General features: G+C 36.9%; 1 protein-coding gene across 1 annotated transcript in view; it reads left to right on the forward strand.

Annotated features, from left to right (window-relative positions):
* Positions 1 to 13610, forward strand: part of Sntg1 (syntrophin gamma 1) — a 739717-nt gene that overhangs the window by 543475 nt on the left and 182632 nt on the right. Inside the window, exon 12 of the mRNA XM_048358693.1 lies at positions 12135 to 12173. Within this exon, the coding sequence (XP_048214650.1) occupies positions 12135 to 12173 (39 nt within the window). The remainder of the gene's footprint in view (positions 1 to 12134; positions 12174 to 13610) is intronic.

A 13610-nucleotide genomic window follows, 5' to 3' on the forward strand; every position in this document is an offset into this window, starting at 1 on the left:
TGAAACCCCTGCAGCCAGTTTACTCTTATTCTTCTATAGCTTCTTGTATCATATTTATCCAAAAGATCTAGAATTCTTTGTTGAAAAACACCGACAATTTTTGATCATATATTATAGTAACATTTAACGTTTCTATGAACCTTCTTTGAAGAAAGTGATTCCGTTTCGATTGGTTTTGTTTGTTCTGTATCCTTTGCCTGAGGCATTGTGATCAGCTCTACATTAATGTCAGATTAAGTCATGCAATCTTGTAGCTACCCATTCACAAGCTGACAACAATTCAGTAGACAAAAAACATACTGACACACTTAAGGTAGTTTTTTTAGTTGAAACTTTATGAGGACTCTGTTAATACTAATTTTTATGTAATATGTGCACCAGTTTATTTTTCTATTATTGAAATGGAGGCCAAAACACCTAGTTATGAAACATGCCTGAAAACAAAAAATGAAATATGTTGTGGCATTGACACAACTAGCAGTTTCCCTATAGCTTTAATAATATCACTGATAACATTGTATGCTCAAACCTACTCCAGCCTTTCTCCACACATAGAATCCTGTCATTGAACGATCACAAACCCAAAGCTCATAATTCTCTGATTGGAATGTTGGATGCTCAGTCCTCACTGGGGTTTAAAGCATGGATGCTTGTGGATACTGCTCTCACTCCTGTATCCCTTATATGAATACACCCTATGTTCCAGTGCACAGGGATGATAGTGGAATAGTATGAGCCAAAAGGAGCAGGCCAGACAGCTTCAAATACACACCAGTCCTTCCAGTCAGAATCAAATACACTGTTTATTTCTAAGAGATACTTGTAAATCAGGTATACATATTTATCCCTATTTTTGTCCAAGAGTCCTTTTTAGCCTTTGTTTCTTTGAATTTAGCAGTATTTCTTTCCCTTACTTTTTAGCTGATTACTGTGATAAACATGCAATATAGAGCTTTTTCTTTTTTTCTTTCCTTTTTTGGTACTGGGGATTGAACCTAGGACGTTGCACTTGCTAGGCAAGCACTTTGCCACTGAGCTACATCCTAGCCCAAGAGATGTTTTTCTCTTAAAAATGTTTGGTACATTCTAAGACTGATTTTCTCACCTCTGCGTGCATGGTTCTCCACATTTAACACTAGATTTTCTCTTTGGACATATTTGTAGACTTAAAAATAAACCATAGTATCCTTTTCTGAATGCTTGTAACTCAAGTAGATAATTGCTACTTATATCCAGCTACTAGTTGAAATTTATTGGTTTTTAACACTTGTTTTTGGTGACAGTTGTTTTAGAAGTATCTATATGTATATATTATACCATCTCCAATTTGGTTGATTTTTTTTTTAATCCTTTTTCTTTCCTGTTTACTTTTGCTAAGACTGTACTGAATAACAGTGGCCAACTCTCGCATTCCTGCCTTGTTTCTGGAGATGTAGAAAAGCTTTCATTCTTCTACTACTGTAAACAATAATTGTGGACTTCTTTTATATGACTTTTACTATATTTGGAAAGTGCCATTCCATTCCTAGTTTCTTGGGTAGTCTTGTGAAAGCGTATGGATCTTGTCAAAAGCATTTTCTACTTCAATTGAGATGTGCTTTTTCCCTTTGTTCTATTAATATGGCGTTCTATGTTGATTGATTTCAGAATTCCATTTACAAAATACTAGCCTATAGAAGCATGTGCACAATATAAGATCAAACCTGAAACCTCTTCTGTAATCATCTACATTTTATCAAGAGCCTATGAAAATATGGGAATGTGAATACTCATTTATGATGTCCAGTTGCATTATATGACAAATGATAGGTTTAAAAATCTCCTCTATAGTTGGATAGATGTAAGTCACTAACAATAGCCTGGGAAAGCAGACATTAAGAAATAAAAATGAGAAGGTATATGTCATGGTTTACTGAATAATCCCTCTTCCTATGTTTCAGAAGAATGTTTCTTTTAAAGCAAAAATCATGTAAGTGTTATTACATTCAATTTGCCACTTCTACCAGTACTAGAATTCAGCCATTTGGTGTTAAAACAAAAATTTTACTTCTTTTCCTACCCAACGCCTTGCAGAGATTATGTCATGTGAACTCTTCCCTGAAGCTCTCTTTACTTGGTATGAATAGCTACTTTTCACTTGATGTACCTGTCCTATGGCTCTACCCATACCTCAAGGTCATGTCTCACAGAGCTTAGTCTCTTACAGTGTTGTGGGGAAGACCACCACACAGACGCAGAGTACAATCCATAGAAAGTTTATGACTGGCTGGGACTACACTGGGCAGTTGGGTGCCCAAAACTGTAGTCCCAAGCCTTGTCTCGTGGTACCTTTTAAAACAGAAAACCCACCTCTTTATTTGTTTATGGGTGGAAAGTTCCTAATGGTTCTTTCCTGCTGGTGAAAGCCATGTGGGAAGTTATAGAAACATAAGCTAAGGCAATGCTGTAAGTAAGCATTGAGGGAGGGCAGTATGACCGGTTACCTAGGAACATAAACAGTAGATACAAATATGTTAAAAGTTAAACCATAAGGAAATTGTCTCATGGGTATGGGTGCAGGCCTTTCTTTAAGATGGAGTCACAAAATCAAAATGGAGCTAAAGTGTATACTCTAAGACAGTGAGGCTGAATAAGCCTTTTTATGATAGTATTCCCAGATGCAGTCTCACCAGTACCGAGAGTATGGCAGAGTTTGGATGTTCTTATTAGTGTGGAAACATTTCCCATAGTTATTGAGTTTCTGTTGCTTGAGATCCCTTTTGATGAAGGGATCCTGTGATATTTGGAGACATCTCACCATCTGTGACTTCCTTTCTGGTATTTTCTCTAACATAACATTTTCAATGAGCTACCAAGCTGGTATTTTCCCACCCAGTCCTTCAAGCCTAGTCTAAAATATCAAGTTGAGAGACTCAAAATCTCTTTGTCTCTCTCCATATTTGGTCTCAGGTTAGAAATAATGCTTCCTAGAAATATATTTTGTTGTTGTTTTTTTTTTTTTGCCAGTCCTGGGCCTTGGACTCAGGGCCTGAGCACTGTCCCTAGCTTCTTTTTGCTTAAGGCTAGCACTCTACCCCTTGAGCCACAGCGCCACTTCTGGCCATTTTTTATATATGTGGTGCTGGGGAATCGAACCCAGGGCTTCATGCATATGAGGCAAGCACTCTTGCCACTAGGCCATATTCCCAGCCCCAAACCTTCCTGTGGTTGTATCTACACTATCTCTGTAATCTTATCTGAGTATATTGGACACGGTCTATACTGGTATTAGAACTAGGAAATTGAAAGGGAATAGCAAAATTGAGAGACACAGGGTAAAAAAAGACAAACAACTCCAAAAGCAATACTTGCAAAACTGTTTGGTATAAGTGAACTGAACACCTCATGGGGGGAAAGGGAAAGGGGGAGGAGGGAGGGGGAATGAGGGATGAGGTAACAAACAGTACAAGAAATGTATCCAATGCCTAATGTATGAAACTGTAACCTCTCTGTACATCAGTTTGATAATAAAAATTTGAAAAAAAAAAGAAATAATGCTTCCTGTTAAATGAAAACTTGCCTTTAATTTCTAAAGCATTCGTTCAGATTTTTAGTATGCTAGATGCTCAATTTTTTTTTTCTTGCCAGTCCTGAGGCCTTGCCTCAGGGCCTGAGCAATGTCCCTGGCTTCTTTTTGCTGCCACCTGAGCCACAGCACCACTTCTGGCCTTTTCTGTATATGTGGTGCTGAGGAATTGAACCCAGGGCTTCATGTATATGAGGCAAGCATTCTTGCCAATAAGCCATATTCCCAGCCCTAGATGCTTTAAATTTTGAAGCTATCGAAATGATAAGGAAATTAAAGCTCAAGGTTTTAGCTTATTTTTTTTCTTTCTCAATAACTTTCATTTTAGTCCAAGTTAGAGCCCAAGCCCAAGCATTTGCTTTGGTTCTGTCTGAGCTGTTTGCTGTCTTTTAATTTGTTTAACCTGTATTTATCATGCACCTTTTAAGACCTGAACATGGCCCCAGGTGCTAGTGGTGGTGTGTCTGATGAAACAACAGAAATCTTTGAATTCACTAATTGATAATAAAGTATAAATTATAAAAGAATAATGAAATAGATCACATTAATTGATGATAAGTGATCTGTGGGGGGGATCACGGAAAGGCAAGTGGTAGTAGAGTATCAGATTATATTTTTATTCTACTGCCATCAGGCCTAGATGATATAAAGAATCATTCATTTTCTTCCTCTTCTTCACAATGTGAGAACAGTGTGAATTAAGATTTCATTGATTTCTCTTTGTTCACTTCACTTGTTTTGCTAAATTATTTTTGTTCAGATAACTACTTTTTAATTTCAAAGTAAAATTACTCAATCCATTCCCTAACAAGATATTGTGCATCCAAATCGACCATGGAATCAGTGTAGTTCTTCACACATTGTTGGCAATGAAAAATAAAGCAAGGAAAATATGCTTTAAGTATGTGTGTAAGAATGTGTGGCTGTGTTTATGTGAGTTTGTAGTTTATACTGTTTATCTAAAAGTATCTTTTTCTACTTTAACTAAAGTTCTGCAATTTGTGATTCAGAAGAAAATATTCTAATCCAATCTTAAAAAGATAAATTAATACAGCATATATAATGTAAAATTAGAAAGACACCTATCTCAAAAAATAAGCTATGTGTGATTATAGTTCAGCTATATATGAGGGTGCAACTAGGAGAGTTACAGTCTCAGGCTAGCTCCAAGTTAAAAATAAAGTAATAAAATAAGCCCTATCTGAAAAATAACTAAAACAAAACAATGATCCGGGTGGGAGGCTTAAGTGGTAGATAGTCTGCCTAGCCAAGTGTAGGGCTCTGAGTTTAAAATGCAGTACTAGAAATGAAAAAAAAAAAAGGCATTAGGCTATATAATGCAGTATTAAAAAAAACAAAGATGTTGAGCCCGAGGCCAGTGGTTCATGCGTGTAATCCCATCTAACTCAAATGGCTGTGATCAGAGGATCTAAGTTCTAAGCCACCTAGCAGGGAAGTCTATGAGACTCTTATCTCCTATTAACCACCAAAAGAAGCAAGAAGCTGGAAGTGGAGGTGTCCACGAGTGGTAGAGCACTAGTCTTTAGAAAAGAATACAGACCCTGAGACTTGTTTCTATGATATTTGCTTTAAAAGTAACTTAATTTTAAAATTTGAGTTATTTGATAAAACGTTATACATAGGTATATCTCATTTGCACAGTAAGAACTTAACATCATTCAGATTTTGTTTCTTTTCTGTCCATTGTACCATCTTGAGTCTAGATATCTTTCCTAATACAGAAGAGTCACTAACCAATTCATATGTTTGTAAAGAACTTCAAATGGAAAATTCCAGGCAACAAAGGCTCTCTAGCTGTAGACATGTGGTTCTCAGTCTCAGGTATGCTCTGCTGTAGTCATCTTCTCTCAGGGAACTTCCAGAGTACATTGCATGGCCACACACAAGCAGAAAAGATAGCATGGTGTTCATTTCTGCTTAATTGGTAGTCCCCATCAAGATTACAAGTTTCTATAAATCCCCTAAAACTGCTAGCATTATATGGCACATGTTTCTCTGCTCAGAAGTCATGGGGCTGTCCTCAGGGTTGCAACAAGGTCTGTGATAAAACGGGCCAGATGTCTGATTGTCTTTGAAAGAAATATTTTCAATTAGGGTAACAAATGAACTCCTAAATCTACATGCCTCTTGAGAATAGAATATCCACCTGCCTAGGATATCTTCCATTTCCCCCAGCCCCCAAATTATTTCAGTACTTTATCTTTTACTTATACATATAGACTTTGGAATACTTCATGCACATATATATTAAAGTTGGGTGAACTTCTTGAGAGAGTGAACAAGTGTGTCTTCCTGCACACCATGTAAACCATTGTCCTGTTTCTCATTTTAGCTTGAATCACTTTATAGGCCATATGTTTTGTCAACATATAATGAATGTATGTTTATATTGTAGGTAGAGAATGATAGGCAATGTTCCTTCAAAGGAAGGATTCATATTTGAGGAAATATCCTCCAAGAGTGCAAAGTGTTTACATTTTCCTTCAATATGTGCACATTTGCTTAATGTGAATAGGATTGAGGAGGTGTGTGTACACAACAAAGAAACAAATTTAAGAAGGATATCAAGATCCAGCCTCCAATAATTTATGTAAAACAGACCATGAGAATGTCAATGTAATTACTATGACTATAAATAATAAACTAAGGATAGAAGACAGAGGCCTAATCAAAAGCCAAACTGGGACTACACTGTGAGAAGTAATCTCTCTAGGTATCAGCCAGAAATGAACACATAAATTAGGAACACAGCTTTTGTTTAGGAAGGACTACAGCCTTACAGGGCTTTCTTACAACAATGCATCTGGCATGCTTGCAGGTTCTATTATTGGTTGTCATTGTGGAATTCTTTATAGACAGCTCAGTATAGGTAATTTTCTCCTTTATATTCTGAGACTAGTAGCACAGCATCAAGTTCCTAAACATTTGGCTTGATGGCATAGACTGCAGACCTGTCTTCTCCCCTCTAAGAGTTTGCATGTTCCCACACTGTTTTTTTTCTCAAGATCACTTGTCTTTTTCAGCTACTTGGAACTAAAACTGTAACTTGTGATAACATGAAGATTATGTTGGCCTCTCAGAAGCTTAGCATGAATAATAATGCAAAACTATTGCTTTTCTTCTTTGAAAAGCACTCTTTAACTATATAGAGAACTTAGGATTTCCATTATTTGGACAGAGCTCTGCTTCCAAGAACAGCAAATTTTAAAATAAATTTTGTTGCTAGGGATATAGTATTCATGGTTTCATAGTTTATGTGACTAACTCAACACTATCACAACCCTTAGAACAATGGTTCATTTTAAAAATAAACTCACAATAGGATTATTAGATACTTTTGTTGGATCTTAAATCGAATCTGCTTTATTTATATTAGTTGTTCTGATTGAAAGCACTTTTCAGAAAAATTACTGTTAGCATTTTCTACATCAGGAGCTCAGAGCCAGACACTGGTGGCTCATGCCTGTAATTGTAGCTACTCAGGAGGCTGAGATCTGAGGATCATGGTTGGAAGCCAAACAGATGAAAGACTTTCTGATACTCTAATCTCCACTTATCTACCAAAAAAGCTGGAAGTGCAGCTATGGCTCAAGCTTAGGGACAGCACCTGGGCTCTGAGTTCAAGCCCCAAGCCTGGCATAAGAATTAAATAAATAAAAGTACAGTCTCATCAAGGAACAAGGTATGTTTATGAGGACATCAGAATGAAACCTCGTGTACAAGTAAATTGATGCTAATAAAAAAAACTGAGGGAAAGAGTTCATGTGTAATTTGGGATTCCAAAAATATAATTGCAAATACAAAAGAAGCCAGCAATGTGTAGATTTAATGATAGCTAGTATCGTTAGAGACATTGTAGTGTTTTCCATTAACATTGTAAACAATTTACCATGGTTGGATTTAAGAATTTTCAACCTAAGTAAGATGTGTTTGGTAAAATAATACTTCAGATTTTGAGCTTTTCCTCTATTGGAGACAGGAGGTACAATAACTAATCTACCTTGTTGTGGGTGACTGAACTGCACTATTCAGTAGGTTAAACTGATTAAGTGAATTTTCAAGTTGTGATAGGCTTAGCAAGATATAGCCCCACCATAGATTATCAAGGAGTATCTGTGCATAAATACGGATACATACTACAGAATGAATATTTTATACATCTATACATATAAAATGTAAAGAATGGTTAGAATGGTTAGATTATAATTGGATGAACATTAGAATTCTCTTTTTTTATGTTAAATTTGAAAGCTTGTCACCCCCAGTCTTAGAGCTTGAACTCAGGGCCTGGGAGCTGTCTTTGAGTCTCTTTGTGCTCAAGGCTAGAGCTTTACTACTATAGCCACGGTGCCAAGCTTTTTCTGATTCTCATGTACTTTTCTGCCCAGGCTGGCTTCTACCTTTGATCTTGAGATCTTAGTCTCCTGAGTATCTAGGACTACACCCTGAGCCACAGGTACCTGGCAGGAACTTAAAATTTCAATCCTCCTCCTCCTCCTCCTCCTCCTCCTCCTCCTCCTCCTCCTCCTCCTCCTCCTCCTCCTCCTCCTCCTCCTCCTCCTCCTCCTCCTCCTCCTCCTCCTCCTCCTCCTCCTCCTCCTCCTCCTCCTCCTCCTCCTCCTCCTCCTCCTCCTCCTCCTCCTCCTCCTCCTCCTCCTCCTCCTCCTCCTCCTCCTCCTCCCCTCCCCCTCCTCCTCCTCCTCCTCCTCCTCCTCCTCCTCCTCCTCCTCCTCCCTCCCCCTCCCCCTCCCCCTCCCCCTCCCCCTCCCCCTCCCCCTCCTCCTCCCCCTCCTCCTCCCCCTCTTCCTCCTCCTCCTCCTCCTCCTCCTCCCCCTCCCCCTCCTCCCTAATACTGTATTAGTAGTAGTAATGGTAAACCAGTTCAAGAATTAACCTCAGTTCCTTCAAACATTGCTTGACCATTTTGCTCACAGCTAGTGTTCTACCAATTAGTATTGCTGATTCATTGGTGATAAAAACTCATACATGTTTCTGTCTGGGCTGGGTTTGAAGCATGATCCTCTGTTCTCAGGCTTGTGAGTAGCTAGGATCACGTCTGAGCCTGTCCTCAGTTTTCAATTCATGTGGAAATGAACACATCAAGATAAACAGTTCCTATGACAGGTGTCATAACAGCTATGGCGCATACTTCTGTTCCTGTGGTCATTTGATTCTTTAGGCTTACATTTCAATTAGTACATGAATGAAGAGACATAGATAATTTTATCCACATCACACAATTAAACTGTAGATAGAAACAAAGTTTTTCATTGCCAATTAGATTAACAATGTGGTAGCAGTTTCTAAGTATTAACTCATTCTGTCTGATTAATTTTATTCAGATTCCTGGAGCAAGTGAGAGTAATTATTCAAATATATGTTATTGAGTAAGTACAAGCATTATACAGCCCAGCAATGTAGCATAGTTGTATGCACAGGCCTGAAGTCACTGCTTCTCAGCAGGCAAATGCAGCGTAATTATGAGTTCAAGACCAGCCTGGTCTGGTCAACAATCAGCAAAACAAAACCGTATCTTAGATAAATAGCAGAATGAGAAGCAGGAAGGTTAAGATCACATTATTGGAGAAAGAGGAGTACAATTTATTAGAACTTCTAATTGAAAGCACATTATTTTTTCATCAATTAATTCAATATTTTCAAGGCTTCCTTCTACTTTACTATTATATTTGTCATCAACTATAAAAATATTTAGAAATAAATTCTGAAGACCACTGCAAATTTCCCAAATATTTATTATTTTATTTTATAGTCATTACTATTTAAGACTATTCTCCTCATTTACATATCTCACTATTCATTAAAATACTTTTTTCTTAAACTTTTCTGATATTTTACTTTTATAGCTGATCATAATTCAATTTCCATTTAAAATTTTTATTATAAAGGTAATGTACAGGAGGGCTGCAATTTTATAAGGCAATAATTACAATTTCTTTGAAAAGTATTAACCCTTCCCTCACTTTATCCCACACAACAACCCCCCAACAAGTTGTAAAGTTCATTTTCAACATAGTGTCTAGTGAGTAACATTGTTGTATTAGCTCACCCTTTGTCTCACCATTTCTGTGATTCCTCTTCCCTTCTGCAAATCAGATAAACTTATATACAAGACAATGCTACAGAAATAAAAAAAAACCTGTCATCAGGGAATAAACTAAAAGGGGGGAGGGGGAAGAAAGAAAGAAAAAAGACATAACCACAAACAGTACCCCCTCCACACACTTGTTTCCATTTCTTGGAGTTCATTTCAATAAGCATCGTTTTGTATGATCATATGCACATAGGTTTTGAGCCCTTGTGATCCTCTACTGAGAATATTTTAGATATATTCTAGTTATTACAAATGAGGAAAATCATGCAGCCTGTTTGTGTGTGTGTGTGTGTGTGTGTGTGTGTCTAGCTTACTTCACTTAAGATAATTGTTTTCAAGTCTTTCCATTTCCTTATGAATGGGGCAATGCCAATTATTCTGAGGGAAGCACATTTTCTTGATCCTTTCATCTACTGAGAGGCATCTAGGTTTATTCCGTATCTTAGCTATGGTAAATAATGCTGCAGTGAACATGGTTATGTTGGTAGCTTTAGTGTGACCTTTTTATGGTCATTTGGGTAAATGCCCAGGAGTGGGATTGCTGGGCTGGGCATAGGTGTGTGTGTGTGTGTGTGTGTGTGTGTGTGTGTGTGTGTGTGTGTGCACGCATGTGCACGTGTGCCAAGCACTTTTGCCATTCCTGGGCTTGAACTCAGGGCCTGGGCTCTGTCTCTGAGCAATTTCCCTCAGGGCTACTCATCTCCACTTGAGCTACAGCTTCATTCTCAGTTTTCTTGTTGTTAATTAGAGGGAAGAATCTCATGGACATTCTTGTCAGGATTCACTCCAAGACAAAATCCTTAAATCTCAGCCTCCTGGCATTTGGATTTGATTTCTTTTTTTTTTTCTTTTTAATTTAATTTTACTGTCAAGGTGATGTACAGAAGGGTTACAGCTATATATGTAAGGTAGTGAGTGCATTTCTTGTCAAACTTGTTACCCCTGCCCTCATTTTTCTCCCACCTTCTCTCTCCTCCCAACTCCCCATCTGAGTTGTGCAGTTAATTTCAAACATATTGTGAGTATTTCTGTTGCTTTGGTGTCATCATTTGTTGTACCCCTTCCCTTCCCTAATTCTGATAAATGTATATACAATACCTAGGGTACCAAGACCAAGTACAGTGACAATAGGGAATAAACCATAGGAAAAAAAATGAAAGAAAAAAGGAATGATTTCATAGTACTTTAAAAATATCAACAATTATTAATACACGATGCTAGATCATCAGCTCTTTCTAGATATATTCCCAAACCACTCCAGTTTAGCTTTAGCAATTAGGAATCTTGGGGCTCCTCAGCACAATCCTCAGCAGAGCAACAAAGAACAAGAAAAGTTGAAATAATTTTATCAGTGTAAGTAGGATAACCTTCAATTTCTTCTGTGTTAATACTTTAAATTTTATGAATTAAATTAACTAATATTAAAAAATTAACCAATACAAAAGGAATTTGGGAAAAGGAAAAAAATAGAGCCAAGTTCTGGTGACTTATACCTGAAATCCTAGATAATAGAATGCTGAGGTCTGATCAAATGAGCCAGGGTAGAAAAGTTTGCTTGACTTCATCTCCAAAATAACGAGTAAAATTTGGAGATGAGGCATGCTTGATTCAAGTGTAGAGTTTCAGTCATGAACAAGACAGTCTAGTAAGTACAAAACCCTAAACTCATGCCTTCTTTGCACACATACACACGTGCACACACACACACAGAACAACAATGAAACAATTTACCATTGAAAATAGACTGTGTATAGTCTGATGTAAATTTATATCATATGGGGCTAGCATTTTTAAGTTTCTCTAGAAACTCAATGAAATATAATGATTAATTTTAGTCAGCAAGAACACTGTTCAATAGACACTCTTATATAAGGCCATTTGTCTAAACATGGTATGTATTTTCATTTTATTTGTTTCCATGGTGAACAGCAAGAAGATGGCTCCTCCTAAGCTTTATTATAAATTTTTGTGAAATGTTATTCATTAAATTGTTTTAAAGTAAATGTTATACTGTATTTGGTATCCTAGGTGAAAGTGTTTCAAAATGTATCTTCTGTTAGTTTAGTGTTTCATTATTTCATTTACTCTGTTCTCTTGAATCTGGTAAAATCTTGAGCCTTTGAAATCATAAGATTTCAAAGTAAAAATATCATCAAGTTACTCTATGTGCAGGCTGATAATCACTTAAATTTAATGGAAATACTGGCTTTTGATCACTCATAAAATGAAAACAAGAATATGGAAAGTTTTTTCCAAATGTTTACATATAACATTTAGTATAATTATGAGGGATAATTAAAATTGGTTTGTGTTGTGCAATGAATGATGTAACTAGGTTAAAGTAGTATTTTTCTGTGTGTTAACTCATTAAATAGATTTCATAAGAATCTGGGACTTTATGTGAGCCTTATTATTCTCACTTCTTTATCACTGCAGATTAAGAAAATCAACAGAAACTTTCCTGTAAACCAGCAGGTAAGAACAAATAATACTTACCATCTGAATCATATATTTCTTCAGTAGTATCTTTAACTGAATGTGATTTCAATGCTGTTTGATTTTTATCAAGAAATAATTATTAATATTTGTTATCTTCAACAGAAAATGATAATTCATAGATTCATTTGATGACATCTAATAAATATTCATCTCTGATGACATTAAGATAATTATATTTGTTTGTATAGTAAACCCATCTAATTACATCTACTTATGTTTTGGGTCATATACAGTTACAAAACAAGAAAGGAAATTTAAAAATTAAGAGATTTCCGTATGTCCATTACACAGCCCAATTGAGGAACTCTTAGCTTCTTATCATTGTCACTTGTTTCTCAGTCCTTGAGTGATATTCTGAGTGTTTCTCTGCCATTCATTTTTTGAAAAGCTGTCCTCTCAAAAGTAGTCTGTGCCCCCAAAGGATAGTGAGAGTGGTTTTCTTGATTGAAGTTATAAAGTGAAAATTTGATATTTACTGAAAGATGACAAGTTTTTAGCAGAAGTTGAGAGCATCATTATTGGAACGACTAATTGAGCATTCACATTACAGCATCAATTATGTTTATGCTGAGCAAGTTTGGGTTTTCCTCAATGGTATCTCCTTGGAACCATAGACCAGCACACACCAAGAGTCTGTTGTGTTCAGTGTTGAGGATTTGGGAGTACCATTTTAGTCAGACAGCTTTAGCATATCCTTACTTTGGGAAGGCACACTGTAAATTGACCTCAAAGATCAAGAAATTTTTTTTTCACAATTTGCTGACAGTATTTCTAAGGAGTCTACATTAGTGTATAAAATGAAAGCAAATCACAATGGATCAGATTTATGTTTAACATCAGCTTGGATTTGCAACAATTGAGCAAAATCTAAATCTGTGATGATACCTGGGAAGCTCTCTATAAGAGATTCATCTTATGTCAGTAGATAATTGTGAATCTGAAAGATCACATGAAATAAGGTAGGTATGAATGATATGTAAATTACGAATCAAGTTCTCTCTCTCTCTTTTTTTTTACATTTTATTTTGTCAATGATAAGGCTTGAACTCTGGGATTGGGTACTGTCTTTGAGCTCTACAGCTCTACCACTTGAACCACAGTGCTCCTTCTGGTTTTCTGGTGGTTAATTGGAGATAAGAGTTTCATGGACTTTCCTGCTTGGGTTGGCTTTGAACTAACCTTTATGTCTCACCCTCCTGAGTAGCTAGGTTTACAGGCATGAGCTACCAGCGGCCTGGATTCAAGTTCAATTTTTTTTTTTTTTGGCCAGTCCTGGGCCTTGGACTCAGGGCCTGAGCACTGTCCCTGGCTTCCTTTTGTTCAAGGCTAGCACTCTGCCACTTGAGCCACAGCGCCACTTCTGGCCATTTTCTGTATATGTGGTGCTGGGGAATCGAACCCAGGGCCTCATGT

This window comes from Perognathus longimembris, chromosome 12, assembly GCF_023159225.1.
Source record: "Perognathus longimembris pacificus isolate PPM17 chromosome 12, ASM2315922v1, whole genome shotgun sequence".
NCBI classification, from domain to species: Eukaryota; Metazoa; Chordata; class Mammalia; order Rodentia; family Heteromyidae; genus Perognathus; species Perognathus longimembris.